The 24,028-nt window shown below is 39.9% G+C and overlaps 1 protein-coding gene across 12 annotated transcripts in view; it reads right to left on the bottom strand.

Annotated features, from left to right (window-relative positions):
- The window catches only part of LOC121628798 (receptor-type tyrosine-protein phosphatase mu-like), a 165,821-nt gene that overhangs the window by 48,707 nt on the left and 93,086 nt on the right, over window positions 1–24,028 (bottom strand). For 5 of the 12 annotated variants that reach the window (XM_041968107.1, XM_041968109.1, XM_041968112.1 and 2 more), the window contains exons 17-20: window positions 23,075–23,111; window positions 17,665–17,739; window positions 13,071–13,203; window positions 7,551–7,583 (exon numbers count right to left, since the gene is read on the bottom strand). In XM_041968107.1, the coding sequence (XP_041824041.1) occupies window positions 7,551–7,583; window positions 13,071–13,203; window positions 17,665–17,739; window positions 23,075–23,111 (278 nt within the window). The remainder of the gene's footprint in view (window positions 1–7,550; window positions 7,584–13,070; window positions 13,204–17,664; window positions 17,740–23,074; window positions 23,112–24,028) is intronic. The other 7 variants (XM_041968111.1, XM_041968113.1, XM_041968115.1 and 4 more) reach the window with 3 other exon arrangements.

The raw sequence follows: 24,028 nt of genomic DNA, 5'->3' as shown, positions 1-24,028 counted from the left end.
GTTGTGCTGTTTTTTTGTGGCCGTGACCTTCGATGAAGGAGTCACATTAACAGTTTGATTCATTCATGAGTCACTGCGGCAGAAAAACATTTTCACTTCTTCCTGATTAAAAACCTTTATTCTTACAACTTGTTTTCTTGGTGCTCACCAAGTTCACTGAGCTTCACCAACAAGGTTTGATTTGTGTGTTTCTGACTGATGAAAACATTGTAAACGGTGCCTCATCCATGTTAAGGCGGTCACTTAAAGTCTCTGTTAAGGTGGTATGGGCAGAACGTGATATGGATTCTATTTAAGCTGGTATGTGTAGGGTGGTATTGGTGGGTTTTTAGGTTAGTAGTTGCAGTTGCAGGTGGATAGCAATTAGTTTTATTCCTTGTGGTGATTAAGGTGGAATAATTATAATAAGAATATGATCAAATGCTTTCAGTTAAGGTAGTATGAATGTGGTTTTTATGCCTGTTGAGGTGGAACTTAAGGGCTCTAAACTCAATGTATGTGTCTCATTTTAAATTAGAGTTATAACAGTGCTATTTGTCTGTTAAGGTAGCATGGCGTCTTTGTGTGAGCTTGTCTGCATGATGCTGCAGGCTCTTAAGGTGGAATGACAGCTAGATTTTGTTTAATGAGCCGTAACTAAACTGGAAATGAGAATCTGAGCAGGCTCGTAAATTTATGAATTAGTTCTGCTTTTTAAATGCAAGAGTCATTAAAAGTCACTCAGGCTTCGAGTCGCTGTCGTTTTATTCGTCCTCCACTCGTCAATATTTTCCTCTCACGCTGCATCACTCATCAGATTTAGCAGGTTCTGTTCAATAACTTGATCAGCTGACTGCTTCACATTCCTTCACAGCTTTAAACTGACTTGTAACAGATTTTTGTCAGTTTTTTATTTGTTTCTGTTGGAGCATCTGCTGTCACTAAGAGGGAAAGTTAGAAACAGGAGACTCTCAGTGTTTCTGCAGCACCTTTCCCTGATTTCTTGGTGGATTTGTGGAGACTTATTTTCTCTCCAACCACCTCTGTTTTTGTCCTTGTGTTGCACAAGCTCTGCAGAGCAAAAACCATCTTTAAAACATCCTTTCATCTTCTCATTCGTCCGTTTCTCCACTCCATCCATGTTTGCTGTCCTTCTATTCTGAGAGAATAAAATCCATTTGCCGATTGCTCACACACAAACACACGGACTCACACTCGCTGCAAAGTTTAACCCTGACCTGAAAACTGCTGAAATATATAAATAACAGTGAAAAGCAGGCTTTTAAACATCAGTAAAAGCTGGAGCATGCACGTCAGGGTTAAGATGGAGGACGGTGAAAATGCCCTGCGGCGAGGTGCTGCCCTCCTCCTCCTCATGTCTCCCTTTTCTTCTTCTGTAGCTCAAACAGACTGCAAAAACCTGCAGCATTTCTTCTTCTTCTGTGATTCAGCCGTAAACACACAAGCAACAACAACACAACCTCTGTATTTACTGTCAAAACACATCTGGACAAAATAAAACATGTGACATGTTGCACCTGCTGAGATTCAAATGTTTGAGCTAAAAATCTGATACTTGAACATAACAGATGCCCATAAACACAACATGAATGTAAAGATTTAAAAATACAAGAAAGCCATGAAACTAGAACAAACGGCATCTAAACCATCAAAAGGTTTTCAGTGTCTTTGCACAACAAAACCAGGGGTGCATTTTTACTGAGTCTGACTTGTTATTTAGAGATTTCCCTGGGGTAGGTTGTTTTCTTTTTATAGTAGGTGTTTTGTGAGGTAGGTTTTTATGTGGTAGTTCTTTTTGTTGCTTTAGGCATTTTATGTGGTAGGTTGTTTTTGCTGTAAGTTTCTTTTGTGTTGTAAATTTTTTGCTGTGGGTTTTTGGTGCTTTTTTGTTTTTGGTAAGTATTTTGTACGACAGGGTTTTGGCAGTAAGTTTATTTGTACAGTTATTTTTTGTACATTAGGTTTTTAGTGTGGTAGCTCTTCGCAGTAGACGCTTTGTGCAATAGTTGTTTTTGTGTGTAGTAGGTCTTTTTCGTGGCAGGTTTTTAGTGCTGTAGGTGTTTTGCAGTAGATGTTTTGTGTGGTAGGTATTTCGTGACATTGTGCATTAAGTTTTTAGTGTGGTGATAAGGTACAAAGTGAACTCAAAATGCAGACTCAGTTCAGGTTGTAACAAAACTTCTTTTAATGCTGATCTAAGGCTTGGGTAGTCCAAAAGCTCGAAGAAGTCTCAAGGAAATGAGGAAGAAAATGCTAGAGAAACACTGAAACGCTGAAGATCTAGCAACAAGACGAACTAGCAGAGACGAGAAGTAAGAGGGGAACTTATACACCCACACACGAGAAAAGCTGACGAGACGCAGGTGAAGCACATGAGGTAGGTAAGCAAGGCCGTGAAACAGGTGATCAGATGAGCAGGAGAAGAGGCACTGACAGAGAAAGAACATGGTAGGTTTTATGCTGTAGGTTCTTTTTGCAGTATATTTTTGGTACGATGTCTTTGGTTCGGTAGGCATTTTGTTAGGTAGGTTTATTTATACAATCATCTTTTTGTGAGGTACATTTTGTGAGGTATAGTTCTTGTTTGATAGGTTTCTGGTGCAAATGTTTTGTTGCGTAGTGGGTCTTTTGTGCGGTTGGTCTTATGCAGTATGTGTGTGGGAGACATTTTATGCGGAAGATAAATTGATTTTTGCAGGAAGTGTTGAATGAGGAAGACTTTTTGTGCAGAAGTTTTCTGGTCCTGCAGAAATAAAAAGATGTTGAGTTTCTCTGCAGATTTGTTTTTGCTTTTTAATTTCCTGTAGAGCTGAGCTCTCTGACCAATCAGCTGTTCTCACCTGTGACACCTGACACACAACACAAACACACACACACACCTCCACTCACTGAGACTGGTGAATAGACAGAGAGAGAGTGAGCGAGAGAGAGAGACAGAAAGAGAGAGAGAGCAGGAGGTAACATTGCTTTACCAGCACGCTGCAGCAGAGCAGCTTTTATTAGATTTTATTCTGATATGAAAGGAGGTTTAATGTTTATGTGTATATATTTGCGTGTGGCATGACATCATCAGCAAGGTGTCAATGGTTGATTGATTTAACAACACTTAACATGAACACACACATACACACACCCGCTACATGTCAAGGCTAATCTGGGCTAATCTAATGAGCGACAGCACAATGCTGTTAGTGGTAATGGATGTTAGAGTGTGTGTGAGTGTGTGTAAGTGTGTGCACTGAAGCAGGGTTAATAGAATTAGCTGGCTGTAATAAACCTGTCTGATCAAATGATTGTTACAAGAACACACGCGCACAAACAGCATGGCCGTCCACATAGTAGTGGCTACAGCAGGTTGAGTTTGGTTGATTTAAAGTAGCAAGATCTATCAGTCTAAACCTTCTTCTTCTGTGTGTGAGATTATGAATGTTTTCATTGGTGCAACAAAGATAATCAATAAGGACATCTGATCTATGATCATGGGGATGAAATAAAACTCCCATTATCCCATCATATCTGATGGGAAATGTTTGTGCGACATGAAGAAATTGTATTTTATTGTAATTTTCAGCTTTTTTGCTGCCTTTTACTACTTTTAATGCTTTCTTTGCACCATATTTAATGCTTGGTTACTTTATCATTGATTAATGAATCGTTACAAAATCTTATAGATCAGTTTTCAGACATTTTAGCATCAGCTGCACAGCTTCCCATTAATTCAACTAAATCAAATTAAAGTAATCAAAGATATGAAGTGTTTCCTGCAGTGTGCTGGTTAACTTGTGCCACATCATGAAGCTAACTCTGTCCAAAGACATTTCCGAAGTTTGAACAAAAACTAAAAGTAATGTTCCTCATCTTTGACAGCCCGTTCAGAACACACTAACATTGTGCTGAAGTTTAAATCAGTGTCAGTCTGAAACAGCCAGATATGTCCTAACAACCAACAACTAACATCTAGATTAAATGTGGCCCACAAGACACTTTTGGTAACCCGTTTCCAGGAAAGCAACTGGCATCGGAACCAAATCTGGCCCACAAAGCACTTGCCAGTACAGTAACTGAGACATAAGTCCCAAAAGTGACCCAAGTTAGGCCCAAACTAATGTGCTATCTGGTCAGAAAGTCAGAAAGACTTCATCTTTGAGATAATATTCCATTTACACCTGATAAATACTACAATTAGAATGTTTTTCACAACAGAACCAGATGAAAACGTTTATGGTTAAAGAAGAAAAAGTAAATTACATGAATGGTAGAAAATGTAAAATCACTGCAGTCATCAGGGCTTAACTTTTGAGATCATTAGCTAATGTGACTAGCAAATTCCTAAAATTACCGGCCAACCTAAATGCCCACTAGCTACCTTTTCTTCCAAAGAAAAAAAAAATTCTAATTATCATTGCAACTGAATGCATTAATCATTTTTGTTTCCTTAAATTGCTTCTATTACAGATTTTTCATAAAAATTTGAACAGTAACTAATTTCAATCATCTATTCACCACCACATTTTTGTTTTCTTTACACCTCTTCAGTTAAATTTCTGTCCTCATTTAGTTGCTATTTGCTCAGGCAATTACAAAATACCCTGAAACTCACATCAAAAATTCTACTCTCAGATTTTTAGTATCCAATATCATTGAAATGCAGCTAGATGCTGCTTATTTTTCAGCTTTTTCTTATATATTTACTTTACCTAACATGCTTGTACTTAAATTCAGCTTACCCCGTCTTTCTCTGTGGCTCTGTGAACCTGACCTGTACCACGGCAGTGTCTTTGGAGCATCTGTACCACTTCCTTCTTGTACATAATGGTATAATCCCAGTCTTCCTAGTATGGGATTGGCTGTATGGTGTGTAAATCAAATGAAAGTCCCGCCTGCTGGGCATCAGCAGCTGAAGATGCAACTGTCCCTGATGGAAGGCAGCACTTCCTTCTCACTTCAAAGATACATCACTAATTTATGACCCACCAAAGTGGCCGTATTTTTTTATTTATACCTGCCAAATTGAATTTTAATACACGTTTGACGGATTGCTAGGTGTTAATTTATGCTATGATTATCCTTGTGCCTCTGCAGGGTCGTCCTTACTAAATTCACCTCCAGGAAAACTTTCCAAACAACTTAGCAGTTGTTCATGTAACTGATAAGGCCCAAGGAAAATCCCATTCCACTTAACACGTGGATCTGACCCTGTTCTCTTTGAACAGGTGCAGGTCAAGCAGGTCATACAGCTGAGCATGTCCACAATGACCAAATTTGTTCTAGATGAACAACAACCCTCTTAGGCAGAACAGAAATTATGAAGATTGAGTAGAATTTGATCAGTGTGTGACTGATATTTTCATTAAACATATTCCAATTGAACATTTATTCAAAATCTTATTTGTCCATTCCTGTATGACCAAAAACTTCACATTTAATTGCCTGGTCATTTTGAATAGATTCTGATGAGTTTCCTGATTTCCTCCATCACCTGTGAACACATCTGTGGTAGAGTGGTGGTAACAGCAACATGACCACCACAACAATCCACCATGGTTCTGTTTCTTCAAGTGCCATCACTTCTAGAAAATTCTCCAGAAATCCACTTCATGTTCTTTGACAGGACCTAGTTCCATAAACAGCAGCTATGGGCTGCAGGCAGACCAGCGTTGTCAGATTTTACTACTCAGTTGTAAGCAGCACAACTGTTTGAGATATGTTTCCTACATTCCACGCCAAAGAAGTGAACTCTTAAGTGTTTGAAAACCAGAGGTCTCGGTTCGCTTGCATGTAAACGCAGGTGCAGTTCATTTGCAGTGTGAATGCAAACAGACCATCCAGCGAACCAAAGAGAGGAGGTGACGTAAAGTAACATGATGGATATTTTGCTGCCTTAAATACTGCTCATACTGGACAGATTCTGGTGAAAACTGCATTAGGTTTGAATGTCAAAGTAAAAACAGAAACCTCAAAACTAAATAAATTCGTTGTTGCTGTATTGTTTACTTGAACTAAATGAATCTTTTTCGACCCTGGCCAATCGATGAGCTGGATTTTCTTCTCTCTTCTTGGTCAGTGGTTGTATTATAGGTAATACCTATCCCCTACCAAACAGTTGTAACTGCATGATGCTGTCCAGGCAGTTTGGTTCACTTAAACAAAACGCAGTGTGAAAGCAAACCAAACCAAAACAAAGGTGCTAAAATATTTTACACCAATTCTGGCCTATCCTGGTGTGAATGAGCCCCAGCATCAAGACTCAGGCATTCTTTTATTACCTCCACCAAGGCTGAGGTCATGTATTCAGCCGGGTTGGTTTATATGTCTGTCTATTAGCAACAGAACTCAAAAACGTATTGACAATTTTGATCAAATTTTCAGATTATGCAGGTGATCTGGAGCATTGCCTGCATCCAGAATTTTTTTGAAGAAAGTTTTATTTTGAGGAGATAGGGATAATTTTACCATTAAAGCTTCTAGCTCAAAAATAATGCCCACAATCATTGACAAAAGAAATTTATAATGGCTTGGTGGAGGTTTGTGCTCTCTGAGGGCTTCTAGTGGTCCATGGTTTCCTAATCATCACCAATCACCATTAGAGTTCCAGAATCAGGTCAGAGGTCACATGTGAAGCATGAAATGATGAAGGAGAGGTCACAGGTGAAGGTCAGATAAAGCTCACCTGGACAGTCTAAGGCAGCAGGGGCCATGATTATGATGAATATGATCAGACCTGCTCCGTTTGGAGCTAAAAACTGAGACACCAGCAGGAGGCAGGGTGATGTTGACCATTAAAGACCTGGGTCAGGTTGGGTTAAGGGTCAACAGCTGTGACTTTTCCTGTTCTGAGTTACACGTGTGTGCATGCAGACAAACATGAATTTGAGAAAGCCTAGATACTGTGTTTGCCATGGAGACACATGTCCATGTGTCCATCATATCAAAGCTGTGATTTTCTACACAGAACATATTTCAACACAATTCAGATGTGATTTTCATTAAATTTGGTTTGTTGTCAGGGCAAGGAACTGGGCACGGCTTGTGGATTTTAGTTTAGAGAAAATGACGCTGCAGGTGTATGAACATTAAATTATGTTTTTGGCTTTATGTGTGTTCAAAGAAAAAATAAATCTGACAAAAACAATGCTTGCGAAGCTTGTTTGTGGCATGTCTGGTCTGCAGGAGTGGACTAATTACAGATCAAATGCACAAACTCCATGTGATCTACAGAAACCCAAATAAAATGTCCTGAAAATCAGATCAGAATTAAATACAGTAAACATGGAGAGCATACAGATGCACAGCAGCCAATGAGGGAGGCAAGTTTCAGTGCAGGTAAGGATGGGGGAGGGTTTGTTTACTGCAGCGTGGCTCACATCAGGCAGCGAGCTCAGATAGGCCATGCCGGTTTGACTCTGTGTTTAAAGGGGTCAGAGGTTGAAGATGAAATCTATGGGCTCACAGGTGGATGGTTTGGTTCAGGATCAGATAAGCAGGCAGGACACACTTAGGCTTACAGGTGAGTTGTTAGGGTGGGGTTACAGCTCAAACAGGTTACTTACAGGTAGTAAGTGTAGGAGTGATAATTTCTTCGTCTGAAGGGTGGGGGCGGAGCGGAGGGAGGAATGAAATGGAGGGAAAGAAAAACAGAAAAAAGGAAAAACAACAGATTAATGTCTTGGAAAGAAATCAAGAGATGAATTAAATCATTTTGTGTAGAAGTGGTGGAGGAGAGCGGTGATTGGCTGGTTCAGGTGTCAGTCAAAGAGCAGGAGACAAATCTGATTGGTTAAAAGGTGAATGTGTGAAATGAAAATGACAGATTGAACTTTGCCATCGTCATCACAGTTAGAAAAGGAACACTGAACTCTTATACAAACTTCAGAACACCTTCCTCATTATCCTCATTCCATCACCCCCATCACCACCACCCCACCAACTTCATCATCCCATCACTATCTTCATCCCTTTATTTTTTTCCTTATCATCCTAATCATCATCTTACTTATCATCATCATCACCCCATCACCATCCATCCCCCCATGTTCCTGCTTATCATCATCACCGTCAACACCCCTTTATCATCCTCATCCCCTTATCACAATCCTCATCACCGTCAACACCCCCATCACTCTCATCCTCATCTTCATCATCCTCATCACTGTCACCACCCCCATCACTCTCGTCCTCATCTTCATCATTCTGATCACCATCAACACCCCCATCACTCTCGTCCTCATCTTTATCATCCTCATCAACGTGTCATCATTATCTGCATTACCCCATCACATTCCTCTACATCTTCATCACCCCACCATCATCAACACCCTCATCATCGTCCATAACAACCTTGATTATCCTCATCACCCTCCTAATCTTTATCGACCGATCATCATCATCATCATTGCCGCCCCATTATCCCCATCATCACCCTATCACCATCTTCATCACCATACCATCATTTTCCTCATCATCATTATCATTCTTAATCATCCTCATTAGTCCAGCGTCATTTACTTTATCACCTTCATCATGATCCTCATCGCCCCATTCTCATGAATAATAAAGATCTTATGATCTTTATCATCAACACTAATCTTCCTCATCACTCCATCCTTATCTTCAACAATCTTATTGTCATCATCTTTAATCACCCTCATCACCCCACCTTCATTTATCTCATTACTCAACACTCCATCCTCCTCATCACCAATTATCCTCATCACCCTTTCAGCATCTTCATCACTCCATCATCATGCTCATAACTTTAATCATCATCATCATCCTTAATCATCCTCATCACCCATCACTACCCTCATCATCATCCTCATCACCCTCAACACTCCCTTCATCTTCTTCCTCCCCACCCAATCACCCCCATCATTATCATCACCATCATCACCCCATTATCCTTATTTATCATCACCAGCTGATCCTCATCTATTTCATCACCATCATCATCCTCATCACCACATCATCATTTTCCTCATCACTCTATCCTTATCATTCTCATCACCCATCACCCGTCTTCATCATCATGATCATTTCATCACCATGTTAACACCCACTGTCTTCATCACCCTTCCTCACCACACTGGATGAGCTTGTTGGCCTCATCAAGGTTCTGCTCTCAGTGTGTGGGGGCTCAGACACAATCCAATCACTCCTGACATAGGCCTGTCGCGATAAGCAATCAGTCAATTAACTGAGAAAAAATGAGCGCAATGAGTTTGCCAGTTGCGATAATTTTAGTTTTTTTTTTTCTCGCTTACTTTACCATAGACTGTGTATGACAACAGGTTTCACTTTGTAGTATCTTGACTGAATGCTCTCGTTTGTCGTAGAATGAGCTCTCTCGTGTCATACTTGAAGCAGCATGTTGCAGCACGGGACCGTGGTGAACCGCTTAACCTGTACGAGCCAATGTGCCGCATTTGTTTTACAGGGCTGCCAACTCTCACAAATTGGCCGTGAGACTCGGGCATTTGGGTGGATTCTCACGCTCTCATGCGAAACCTCTAATTTCTCCCACTGAAATACACAAGCAATACAAGAGCAATGCCGGCTAATCGAGAGGTACAGGAGGACCGCCGCTTTTGGGCCGGTGTCCAGGTGTATGTGAAAAAGCACAGTGTCACGTCACAACAGGGCACGGTTCACTCACTGCTCATATATCAGTCTGACATGCAGCGATGAGGGGAGATATTTCAGCTTCACAAACAGCAACGATGCGCACTATATATATATATATATATATTATGTTTGGTTCTATTTTTTTTAAATACAATGGTACTAACTGGCAGTTTTACCGGTTTTCCCTATCTGAGCTCCATGTTCAAAATTTTTTTAAATATATTTTTTGAAGGGCAGTTTTGTTTACAGTACAGACACTTTATTATCTATCATACTTCTTTTTGCTGTGTTTGGTTTTCATTCATTGTTAATGGAACTGAGAGTCCATTCTATTTATTGTTTTTGGTTTAATTAAAATTTCTTCCAGTTCCAGTGTAAAATCTTAAAAATAAAAGTTTATTGATCTTTGAAAGGATGGACTTGCATTATTATGGCATTGTCATTATATTAGTTGAAAATGGTCTCAAAAAGACAACATTGTTATCGCTTACATTGTTAATGTTATCGCTTATCACAATAATTTCTGGGAAAATTTATTGCACAGCAAAATTTGTTATTGCGACAGGCCTTTCCTGATATTATCTGACATTCATGCTGGTCACATGATCCTCCCAAAAATCACATGACATTATCATTCTACAGTTATTCACAAGTGGAAAACATTCCAGAGAACGAACGTCAGCTAGATTTATTGGTTCCTGAAGATGTTCCACTTCTCATCTTAACACGGTCTTCATTCCACATGATTGTAACAAGGACAGGATGTATTTCATGTCCTGACTGGAGGAGTCTTCTCCCCCCGCACCATGCAGCTTCCTTCTGTAATGATGCTGACCTCCGCTTGGTCACAGAGTGAAAATCAAACACACCCCGTCAACATTAAACACCTCATTAGAGACTGAACAAGTGCTTCTCATTTCTCGCTCTCTCTAATATCTGTAAAAGAGATCAGAGCTTGATCGACCCAACAGATGAGCCAGACTCAAACTCACCACATTGTAACTCCCCCTAACACCACCACCACCACCACCACCCTTAACACACACACTTTATAAAGATGTGTGTTTCTGTAGCCTGAAGCCATTCAGCTCGAGGCGACTGAGAGAAGAATAAAAACGCTCTTTCATCTAAATTTCTCTCTTATCTCCTGCGTTCTCCAAACACTGAAGTTTTTCTGTGTGTGTGTGTGTGTGTGTGTGCTATATTAGCGTATGTGTGTCCCAGCAGGGTTGTGTGTTTGATGTTGGAGACTAAAGTCAGTGCAGACACAGTTTAATGGTGATTAGCGCAATCTGCCCCATTCGCCATCCTCCTCTTCCTGACTGTTGCAGCTAGTGTGAGGACATGATGATGTTTTTGATGTTTCCTCGTCCAGCTGCACTCAACAGCTACGTAAAACTGAATAACGTTGGTGTTAACCTTTGAATAGTCCTTCCACACCAAATCCTCTTTCTGACTCTACATTGGTACTTCTTAGTTTAAAGGTTATGTGTGCCCCCCCGCTGTGTGGATGTTTCCATGTCAAAGAAGGTCTTCGGAAACAAAATCAAAAACAATTTAGAAATACAACTCAGATTAGAACTGACTGATTGGTTATTTGATTTCCTCAAATAATTAGTAATTGGTTTCAGTCCGCAGATAGCTGTTTTGTGTCGAAGTGCCAAGGGACTAAAGATTGAAATTAGGCTTGCTATAATCTTGCATACTGATGTTCTGTTTATATATATATATATATATATATATATATTGTCCCATTTTAACTCACTGGGAACAATGGACATGCTGGCGTCTCCAAATCACATATCAAATTTAAGCCAGGCGTAGCAGATGGCGCAGCAGCAAGACACAGCAGCAGTGTCCATTTCAGTTTATATCTGCAGACTTCAAACTATAAACAAGCTTTTACCAGAGTTATGATAAAAAATGTACAATATTAATATTTCCGGTGAATTAATGGCATGTTTGGTGAAGGAAGAAACAGTAAAAATGGGCAATTCTTATGAAAGCTCTTGCAAGCAAGAAAGAAAAAAACAACAAAAAAAAACAAATGTACCACATCAACCAATCAAAAAAATGATATGACAACATGAAGCATTTGTTTGCTGAGGAAAAGAAGAAACTGTGGGAGCGACCAAAGTCCTTTAAAAGCAGATCAATGTGCTGCCTGCGGGTGGACAGGAGAACTAACACATCCTGGCAATGTCAGGTGTGTGATGTTCTCTCAACCTTTTAGTGGACAGGAACTGGTTTTTGGAGTGGAAAAAATAATTTGTTGCGTCTTCTGGATTATTTTTTAAATGGTTGTACAAAAAAGCCTAAGACATTGCTGCATTTTGATGTAAAAAGTTGTATAAAAATTAGTTGTTTTAATAAATTTGTAAATTAGCTTTTAAAAACAACTATTTATATTTGCATAAGTTGATCCTGCGATGGACTGCTGAGCTGTCCAGGGTGTACCTGCCTCCGGCCTGTTACTTGCACCACTGAAGCCTAGAGCTTTCCTGCGACCCTTAATTGGATTAAGCGGTACAGAAAATGAATGAATGAATATTTAGATTTGCATTCTAAGTTATACAAATGGTTTGTGAAACATGTTTACTACTCGGATTTTGTTTGTGATTCTAGGTCCAGTGGTAATACAGTTTGTAAAAATGGAAAAAAAAAAAAAAGCAGAAACCATCAGAATGAGTAAGTACATGAATATTTTTCCTGTTGATCAGGTCATGAAAAGGTTTAAACTACCCCTCTTGATGGCATAGAAAGTTCTTTCAGCTTGAGTCTGAACAGATTGCTTTAAAGGTCTATGATTTTGTTGGCGTGATCAGATCAAGGTGCTGTAACAAAAAGACAAGATCACATAGAGCACTGCTCTCAACTTATTGGAAAGTGCAGATTTGAAACTCTCATAGTTTTTGTTTGATGATACACCATGTAAAACTGAAGATATAAAAATTTAAATGTGATTGCACAAGAATACTTACTGTATCCAAGTGTAAAAGTGGGATGGAATGAGACGTTACTTTCAATATATTTGTCATTTGTTGTTATTTCATCACAGAGAAAAGCAGTCCAAGCGGCCGATCTTAATTGCGAAATATTTTCAATTTGGATTCAATAATTTCTGTGACTTTTTGAGCCTAATATGTTAAAGTAGGTTAAATATATCAGATCATAAAGGCAAAGTTGTGCTGAAAAAAAGATACCAAACATGGACATGGTAAACATTTTTTATGTGGTATAGGAAAAAAAAAATCAAAGGTATTTAAAGACCAAAATAGGCTCAGACTCCTAAGGGGGTAAACACACACAGAACCCAAAAACCACCAACAGAACCGTTTTATTTGGCTCAGGTTTACAAGGTTCTGTCCTGTGTGTTTCACTGAAGATCAATAGAAACTTAAAAAAGACTAACAACAAACAGCTGTTTTCTCTGTGTTTAGTTTTCTTACCTTTTTTTCATCAGAAGGATCACTCCGAGGAAGATGATGATGAAGAGCAGGATGCCAGCAATGGATCCGGCAATCTTCACTGTGTGATCGGACTGTTTCTCCTGTTCTGGTTCTGGTTTCCTGGTCGCGGCTCCTAGAACCATTATGCAAGATTTAGAACTTTCCTGTGTTCAGACACACACTGACACACGAGACCCACAGCAGATAAACCAGGTTGTGGGCCAGAACCAGTTTATGTGGTGTCACTGTTCTGGTTAGGTTATTTACATTATCTGAGAGTTTCTATGACAACCACTGGTTCCCTTTGTTTATAACATGGTTAAATAAAGATTACATGACATGGACATGAAGACAGTGGAGAGTGCAACTGAATCCAGTGAAACCAGTTTGTGACACCAGTAAGTGATGCAGGTGTGCTGAGCTGCAGCTGTTCTGACTGAGACAGACCACAGAGGCACTGAGGGAGATGAAGATGAGCAGAGTCCTCCTCCTCTGACTGTATAATGTGATGGGATGTCAGTCCCATGAAAAACCCATTACCCCGCTGTGTGTTTGTGTGTATGTGTGTTTGTGTGCATGTGCATCCAGGTGTAATATCCTTCCAGGTGACTCTGTAGATGAGAAACGTTCAGGACAACGTCGCTGTCGAGCGTTGTAATGTGTCATTTTAGACCTACTCCACTTTTCCAATCAGAAGCTGACAACAGCCATCAGTCACACAGCGTGTGTGTCTACCTGCGCTTGTGGGGATTGGATTTTGTTTCCATGCTAGTGAGGACATTTCTATACAGTGGGAACATGTCTTCACCGTGAGGATATTTTAACATTGTGGGCACATTTCTACCGGGTGGAGATATTTAGACACTGTGGAAGCGTTTCGACATTGTAGAGACAATTCTACAATGTAAGGAAGCAAAATGGGAAACTTTCTACAACGTAAGAACGTAGAGCACTTTGAGGACCACATGGATATTTTTACACTGAGGGTATTTTTATGCTGTTGGGACATTTCCACATTAGGGACACATTTCAGGAGGACGTTTTTACGCTGTAGGGATTTTTCTACACTGTGTTAACGTGTAAATTGTAGGGACACATATTTTTACATTTATAATCTGTGGGGTCCATTTCTAAGCTGTGGAGACATTTCTACACTGAAGACATACCTACAGTGTGAGTACATATATACACTGTGAAGACATATCTACAGTGTGGGGACATTTTGAGGACATTTCTACACTGTGGGGACATTTAAACTTTGTAAGACATTTCTACTCTATGGGAACATTTTTTTAAACTCAGGGAACATTCCACAGTGTGGGGACATTTCTTCGTCTATATATTTATATTTATATATTTTTTCTATAATGTCAAAGCACATTTCCTCATTTCGAGGACATTTCTTAATGATGGGGACATTTTTTAACTCAGGGAACATTTCTACATTGCTGGGACAGTTCTGCAAAGTGGGGATATTGTGGTACTCAAAGATGAGGAGAACAACTGGTACCTACTAAATGTAACCAGTTCCATCTCTTGAACCATCTCTGGAACAGAAGCCTAACTCTAACTGGGACAGAAACAGCCTAAAAAATATGTGTTAGCAGGTAGTACAGAACCAGTACAAAACCCAGGGTAACCAGTTCTGCTGCACTGCAACGAAGCACTTTCTGAACCACTGAAACACTTTATTTTCTCTGTTTTCATTTTGTCTCTTCAAGGTCAGACAAGCTCGACTATCAGCCGCCTGAATCTGTGTTTCATCACACACACACACAGCATCACCCCCTCTGAGGCAGAGAGCTGCTGTTTTCAGTTTAAAGGCTATCAAAACACTTTGAAGACAGAATTTATCAGTGTGAGTGTGTGTTTCACTATGTGTTTCAGTGTGAGTGTGTGTTTTGGTGTGTGTTTCAGTGGATGTGTGTGTGTGTCAGTGTGTGTTTCAGTGTGTGTACGTCACAGCAGGCCATAGACAAGCTGTTTTTATGTGAGAGTGAAGCTGTTTTGTGCTTCGGGGCTTCAGCCAGTCACGCTGAGTGGGAGGTGTGTGTATTAGTGTGAGGATGTGTGTGTTGCAATGCTTAAAGAGAACAATTGCTGGTGTGTGTGTGTGTGTTATACACACAGTCGGTGGAAAGTTTCCACCTTCAGGCTGGTAAATATTTAAATGTAATTTTGTGGGAGCTTGTGTGTTTGTGTGTCCACCTGTTTGGCTGCAGCCCACCCACCCACACACACACACACACACACACACATACACACACACACACACACAGTGTGAAAACTGATGGTTTAAAGCAACATCGTTTGGTTGGTATTGACTAAAATGTGACGGAGGTCGTTGATCTGCTATGACTAATCACTTTGAAACTGTATCGCTATTGGAAACCATGGCAACACATGAAGATGCTGCTGCCCCCTGTGGTCATGTGACAAACTGCTGCAGAAAGAAACACAATGTAAACCATAAAGAAAAAATAAAACTTTTAACATCACCATGTAGTGTCTGAATGCCACATGAATTTCCGTTAAATGTCCCGCTGTGAAAATGTGTTGAACAGCTGGGGTTTATAAACACTGTGCTGCTGATATTTAGGAAAACAAACTAAATCAGATAAACTTTGTAATAGACACCTGATGAAAAGGTGGAAAAACATTAGTACCTTGAAGGTTCTGAAGAGGAACCAGTAAGATTTGATGAAAGGGAAATAACAAAAGGAAAAGGAGAAGATAAACGATGCAAGAAGGAAATTAATCATACTGATTGCAAGCTCTTCTCTCTAACATCTGATTGTATTGATAGGAATTTATTAAACAAATTCTGCTACTTCCAATTTATTCAGCAATTCAGATGGATTTATGAGTCACTATGTTGAAGAAGGCGAATTTTAACCTTTAAAACTCGTTAAAAATGTGCTTTTACCGGACAGATGTTTTAATATTTGGTTATGAGAATTAAAAGAAACCGAGACCTGATTTTAGAATCTAATCCTAAAGCAGTTTGAGCAGAAACATCAAGGAAGCTGCATGAGCAATCAGGCAAACTAAATAAACAAATAAAAAATAGAGATGTATAGGAAATCTTGAATTATTACTCCTCTAGGATTTTCTACTGCAGCACAAAAAAAGATTATTCAAAAATTATTTTCCTTGTCTAAATTAAAGGTGGCTGTATTTAGCAACACTATTTAACCCTTTAGGTGCCTGAGTTTTTCCACAGAAAATATTTAGATATAAAGAATTCAAAAGGCTGCAGCTTGGAAGGGTTAATGATAAAGGTATATAGTAAATGAGGAAAAATGTTGAATATGAACCTGAGTTTATGATGGGAGTAAATCTACTCAACTCAATTGCATTTTAAATGGGAATTGGCAAATAGCTGAGAAAGTACAATGAACAAGTGTTTTGTGCATCACTGACTATGAGCACATCCTCATCAGCTCAGTAGGGTGTCTTTCAAATGCGATTTTCCTCATAAACTTTGAATAGAAATCCCATTAATCATTTTAAAGTCTTTTGAATTCTCAAGCAGTTTATTTATATCAAACACTGATTAACTCGGTTTTTGTCTTGCCCTGTTTTCTACTACATGTAATTTTTTTCCCCAAATTAACTGTATTGAGTAAAGCAAACAGTGCAATACATATGTATGGCTGACACAACAGGCACGTGCAGTAAGAATAATTTCTACCCGACATTCAGAATACGTGTTTTCATGCACACTGATGGGAATAACTCTCTCACACATATAATATAGGTTTTAAAAAATCTGAAACTACGTATTAATTAATCTACATGTTAGAATAATTCAGTCCAGATTTTAACAGTTTTTCAGCAGGACCTGGTCAATGTGATCAAGGACCCCCCCTCCCCCCCCCCAAAAAAAAGCAGTGGAATCTCCCTTCATGTATGTCATATTTCGAAAACTAACTTCAGCAACATGAGGGTGCCGTCTCATTTTATAGGAGAGGCATAATCAAATGGCCTCCCTAATGGCTAAAAATTAAACAGCCTTATGTTGTTTATCTTATTGAAACAACAGCATGTCTCTACATGGTTGCATATTTACGGATCTCCTCCTCCACCTCACAGTGCCAGAATACTTTATGTCCTGTAAAGACTCAGGAAAGAAGCTCTAATGCGTCCTTCATTATCTCCTTTAGGAAACACCAGAGCATCCTTTATCAAAAGAAAGAAAATAAGTTTGACCCACAATTCCTCGTAGCTTCTTAAATAACACTGCTCTCTTCTTAATATAGGCTATATATATATAAGAAGTGTCTGAACCTTGTTAATTAAATGTTGGTTATTTGAATATTTCACACGCTGAAATTTCACACTTTAGTTTGTGTGCTTTGAATTGGAGAACACACACACACACACGTGCACACAGAAACTTAGACAGAAAAGTCAGATTTGTTAGAAGTGTTGTTGGTCTCTGCTGCACAGTGAGTGTGTGTGAAGTTTTCTTTTCCGAGATAAATTGTGTGTTCTTCTACATCACAAAGCAGAAAATACTTGAACAAACTTTAACACACAAAAAGCTAACATCTGTCCACACACAGACGTGACACAGATGTTTTTCTCTGACCTGTTAGCTGCTTGTCGCCAGCTGCCGGAGCGATGCGAATGTACGGCGTGGTGAGCTGGGTGATGATTATCGCAGCTGTTCGTCCAGGAAGGCATGCAGAGACAGACGTACAGACAGACAGGAGAGAGAGAGAGACAGGCTGTAGCAGAGGTATTAGTGACATGCAGCGTCTGCTCTCCTGCAGCTGCTCACCTCCACGTTCACTGACCACTCAAGTTAAACAGCTGCTGTGAGACCAACACTCAGAATAATACATTTTTTTTCTCATCAGCTTCATCTCAGACCTGCAGCACCAAACTAATCAGCCAATTACATGGCAGCAACTCAACACATTAATTCATGTAGACATGTTGAAGACAACTTGCTGAAATTCAAACTAAGCATCAGAATGAGGGAGAAAGGGGATTTAAGAGACTTTGAACGTGGCATGGTTGTTGGTCTGAGTATTTACTGGGATTTTCCAATACAACCATCTCTAGGGTTTACAGGTCTGAAAGAGAGAAAACAGCCAGTGAGCAGCATTTGTCTGGACCAGAATGTCTTGTTGATGTCAGAGGTCGGAGGAGAATGGGCAGACTAGTTAGAGATGATAAAAAGGAAACGTCTAAGAAGGACTGGTTCCAACTAAGGTATGCAGAACAGCTTCTCTGAACACACAACACGTCCAACCTTGAAGCCGATGGTCTACAGCAGCAGAAGACAATATCTTGTGATGCTACTTCCAGCAGGATAATGCACCATGTCACAAACCTCAGATCATGGAAAGCACTTTGTGCTGCATTTTTGTATGAAAAGTGCTCTATAAAGACTGACTGATTGATTGATCATCTCCACCTCCTTTCTAGAACATGACGATGAGTTCACTGGACTCCAACGGACTCCACAGTCACCAGATCTCAGTCCAGTAGAGCAGCTTTGGGATGTGGTGGAACGGGAGATTCTCATCATGGATGCAGCCGACAAACCTGCAGCAACTGTGTGATGCTGTCATGTCAACATGGAGCAAAACCTCTGAGGAAGGTTTCCACCACCTGCTTCCATCTATCACACAGTGAATTAAGGCAGTTCTAAAGGAAAAAAGGATCCAACCTTGAACTAGAAGGGGGACCCTGTTTGTTTTGATTGTCTTGCATGTCTTAAATGAAGGTGATGAAAAACCTGAAATATTTTTTATTTATATTTTTTATTTTGTCTAAATCTTTTCTGATTGTGGGTTCAATACAACCCTTTTCTCAAAGCTTTCTGGATCATGAACTTTACCTGCATGTTATTTTAAATTTTATAATGCATACATTTACTGTGTATACAGTTCTACCGTTATTCTCTGGGCTTTGCTAAATTCTTTTCTTGCATTAATAAATTCAGGTGGTTTTCATCTCTTCTTTCTAATCCAAAATTTTTATTTGCTTTTAAATTAATTTTAAGTCACATTTTACATGTCACTTTATGCTACGTGTTGTTTTTCTTTCATTCTTTCAGATCAGTCTGTTCATCTGTGTGGTGGTCAGTTTCTAGCTACAGGAGAGCAGAGCGCCACTCAGGTCAACAGGAAGTCGTTTAGTTCATGAAACACACCTGAAAGAGAAGCTCATTAATCAGCCAATCAATGGTCAGACATTAGTAATCAATCAAGCAGCAGAAGCAGAGAGAAGAGTTGTGTCCACCAGTCTGTCCACAGAAGACAGACAGCAGCAAGCTGCTGTTCAGGTGTGCTTACCTGTACAACCTGATTCAGCTGCATCTTCAGGATGGAAGTTATTCCTCAGATTATATCGCTGAAGGTTAATCTGATCTACATCGTGTTGTGTTCACTGTCACATTGGATTTCTGATATGTGTTGTTTTCTGTGCGAGTTGATTTAAAAATAATCCACTGGTTCTGACACATTCATACCTTCCAGGTGATGAATTAAGTACACCTGTACATTACATCACCTGATGCTGATTCAGGCTTTATATGTCTTTAAAATGTCCATACTGTTATATCTTCCACGCAAAGTGGCCCATCTATAAATATCTTAAAATTAAACATCTGTGAGACGTCAAGACTTGGATAGTGGTTCTACCTTTCTGTAGTAAATATACACTGCTCAAAAAAATAAAGGGAACACTAAAATAACACAACGCCTGGGCATGCTCCTGATGAGGTGGCAGATGGTCTCCTGAGGGATCTCCTCCTAGACCTGGACTAAAGCATCCACCAACTCCTTGTTGGTGGATGGGGCGAGACCTGATGTCCCAGATGTGCTCAATTGGATTCAGGTCTGGGGAGCAGAGATATGCACATTTGTGGCCTGCTGGAGGTCATTTTGCAGGGCTCTGGCAGTGCTCCTCCTGTTCCTCCTTGCACAAAGGCAAATGTAGTTGTCCTGCTGCTGGGTTGTTGCCCTCCTATGGCCTCCTTCAAATCTCCTGATGTACTGGCCTGTCTCCTGGTAGCGCCTCCATACTCTGGACACTACGCTGACAGACACAGCAAACCTTGCCACAGCTCACATTGATGTGCCATCCTGGATGAGCTGCACTACATGAGCCACTTGTGTGGGTTGTAGACTCTGTCTCATGCTACCACTAGAGTGAAAGCACCACCAGCATTCAAAAGCGACCAAAACATCAGACAAAAAGCATAGAAACTGGTCTGTGGTCACCACCTGCAGAACCACTCATTTACTGGGGGTGTCTTGCTAATTGTCTATAATTTCCACCTGTTGTCTATTCCATCCAACAGCATGTAAAACTGATTGTCAATGAGTGTTGCTTTTTCAGTGGACAGTTTGATTTCAGAGAAGTCTGATTGACTTGGAGTTGTGTTGTTTAAGTGTTCCCGTTATTATTTTGAGCAGTCTTCACCCCCAAGTCATGGGAAGCTTGAAAACTGTGTAAAATGCAAGTAAAAACAAATAAGATTTCACCCATATTTTATTACCACTACATCATATACAACATATTAGATATTGAAACAGACATTTTATCATTTAATGGAAAATATGACCTCATTTTGAATCTGATGGCAGCAACACACCTGAAAAAAGTTGGAAGAGGAGCAACAAAAGGCTGGAAAAACAGCAACTGGAGGAGCATTTGAGAACTAATCAGGTTAACTGGCAACAGGTCAGTAACATGACTGGGTATAAAAGGAGCATTTCAGAGAGGCAGAGTCTCTCAGATGGAAAGACGGACAGAGGTTCACCAATCTGAGACAAACTCGGTCTAAATATTTTGGAGCAATTTCAGAAAAATGTTTCTCAAAGTAAAACTGTGAAGACTTTGCATCTACAGAGTATAATATGAAAACATTCAGAGAATCAGTAGGAATCTCTGTGCGCATGGGACAAGGCTGAAGGTCAAACTGGATGCTGGTGGTCTTGGGGTCCTCAGGCAGCACTGCATTAAAACCACACATGATCCTCCAGCTGCTGAACTGGCCAGCCTGCAGTCCAGACCTTTCACCAATACAAAACATCTGGAGCATCATGGAAGCAGAAATCCAGCTACCAAGGTCCAGGACTGTAGAGCAGCTAGAATCCTGCATCAGACCAGAATGGGACAACATTCCTCTCCTAAAACTCCAGCAACTGGTCTCCTCACATCCCAGACGTTTCCAGACAGTTGTTAAAAGAAGAGGGGATGCTACACACAGCTACACAATCCTGGAACTACTTTTTACAGACGTGTTGCTGCCATAAGATTCACTATTAGCTCATATTTTCCATGAAATGGTAAAACTGCCTCAGTTTCATCATCTGATATATTGTTGATCCTCTACTGGGAATAAAATAGGACCTGATGAGATTTGGAAAGCATTGCATTCTGTTTTTTTTATTTACATTTACACATCATTCCAACTTAACTGGGGCTACATACAGTGTTGTTAACGACTAATATAATAATTAAATTGTAAAAAAATCATAAAAAATTTGTTGTTCAGTTGCTTCATTTAAGGGAACTCTGGTGCAGTTTAATCTTATTCTGAATCATTCTGACAGCTATGAGTGTTTCTTGTCCTTCATATCTTACATCATGTGTGTATGTGCGTGTGCTTTTGTTTTAAGAATAAAATGAATGTTTTACCCTGAATGTGTGTTTTCTTGGTGTCAGTTAACATTCAGCCAATGTGCACCTCTCCTGTACATTTGCATTAGGCTTCTCACTGACCGGGGGGGGTCACTGCATCACTGACAGGTGTTGGGGGACCAACAGAACCAATCAGCATCTGGTGTCGTTAGCCACCAGAACTGAGCTCCAATAAAAGCTGATTAAAGCCAGTGTGTGTGTGTGATAATCCTGGATGTTCACCAGGGGACATAACTGTGTTTTTAGCTGGTTTAGCTGTTGTGTTATTGCTCTCTGAATGCCCACTCAGCCCCAGTCATTAGCCTTAGCATAGTGTTAGCACAGCACATAGCTGAGGACGTGTGTCCATGTGTAGGACATTTTATCCTGTTACTGATGGACAGTCGGACAAAGCACGGGACAGGTGTTGGCGATGAGCAGCCATCTGTGGGCCATTACACTTCTGGATGGGACTGGTGGGCTAACCATTAGCTTAGCGCACCAGCAGCAAACTGCCATCTGTGTCTCATTGTACTGAATGGCCTGGCCGTCATCTCGCCAGCTCGCAGCTAAAATAACAGTTAAGTGCTAATCAGCAGAGATCAAAGCCAGGTCCAAACAGTGCTGCAAACTATTCCCAAAATTAATTTTAAGAGCTAAATTTTGATTAAAAAAAAAAAAAAATAGGTAAATGCTGTTTGTGATGTAATAAACTAATCTGAAATTTACAATGTCACACTTTGTATTAGCATTGGGCTCCATGCCAGGCCGCTTCCCTCTAACTTTTTGAACTTACATATATCATATTTCCACAGACAAATTACCAATAAAACTGCTCTCATTATAATATCTTTCTGGTTCTGTTGTCTTTTACAGAGTCCTGCTCTGCTGTGATATTGTGCACACAGAGATTCCTCCAGATTCTCTGAATCATTTTATGATATTATACACTGAAGATGGTGGGGTCTTCAAAGACTTCACAATTCTGTGTTAAAGAACATTTTCCTGAAATTGTTGCAAAACTTTTAGATCCAGTTGGATGGATGTAGTGCTCCTTTTATGCCCAGTCATTTGTGACCTGTTGCCAATTAGACAAAAAAAAAAAAAACCCAATATATATATATATATATATATATATATATAATTGGTTTCTGTTTTTATTAACAGTTTACACCACATCTCAACTTTTTTTTTGGGCTGAGGTTGAAAAAAATTGTTATTAAGGGACCTGAAGTTATCAACACTGGTTCCAACCAGCTAATGATGCTAACCACTAACAAAGAATAGTCTAAAATAGAAAATAAAAAGAACTCAGGTAATTTTTTAACATCTAAAACGTTTCAAAAGAAAAATCTTACCTTTAGTTGCCACTCGAACGCAGTCGATCTTTGTTTCCTGAGAAGAAAAGAAAATATGTTTTATGTCAGCTGCGACATATAAGTGGTCACACACACACACACACACACACACACACACACACACACACACACACACACACACACACATACACGCACACACACTCATCTTAAACAGAGCAGACAGAAGGCAAATGGCTGTGGATCAGTGCCTTTGCTGGCATTTACCAACACATACACATACAAACACACACTGAGTTTTTTTGAGAGGCAACAGAACATCTTGCATCTTTCTGTTTTTAACAAACAAGCGACAAATTAACCACAAGAGCTCATGAATATTCATGCTCACACACACAGAGAGCAGCGTGCCTCTGTGGTGTGGCGACAGTAAAAAGCACTACTGTCGTTGCATTATTCAACACACACACCAATTAAACCTCCCGGCATCAATAATTAACACACAACACACTACGATCTGAGAGTGTGTGTGTAAAACTGAACAATTATCTTTTTATTACACACATATGTGAGAAAACACACACATATACGCACAGAGCCCACTGCAGCCTGTTAGTGTCGCTGGTCAGGCTGCTGTAACTATCTGTACTACCATTAAATTGCTATGTGTGACCCGTCTGTCTCGGTTTCTGGGTTTTATGACAGAACAAAGAGAAAAAGCTGCAGCAGAGAACAGAACAGTGTGAAATTTTTCTCAGAAAGTGTGTATTAGCTGGTCACAGTAAAGCTGTGTTTCTCTGCACTGCAGCTTCCAGAAAACACAACTGTTCACAAAACCAGTGGAGTCAATTCTCATAAAAACTTGAATTTCCTCTGGTCTGAGCCAAACACATTAAACCAAAACATGAAGACTCAGTGGGACATCACTTTCTGAGGACACCATCATCTCTGCTGTCCATCCAGAAGAAACCTCCAGACAGAATTTAGACAATGATC

This window comes from Melanotaenia boesemani, chromosome 18 (genome assembly GCF_017639745.1).
Source record: "Melanotaenia boesemani isolate fMelBoe1 chromosome 18, fMelBoe1.pri, whole genome shotgun sequence".
In the NCBI taxonomy this organism is placed as follows: domain Eukaryota; kingdom Metazoa; phylum Chordata; class Actinopteri; order Atheriniformes; family Melanotaeniidae; genus Melanotaenia; species Melanotaenia boesemani.
The sequence above is the reverse complement of the archived record's forward strand: the minus strand, read 5'-3'. Positions and strand labels throughout refer to the sequence as shown.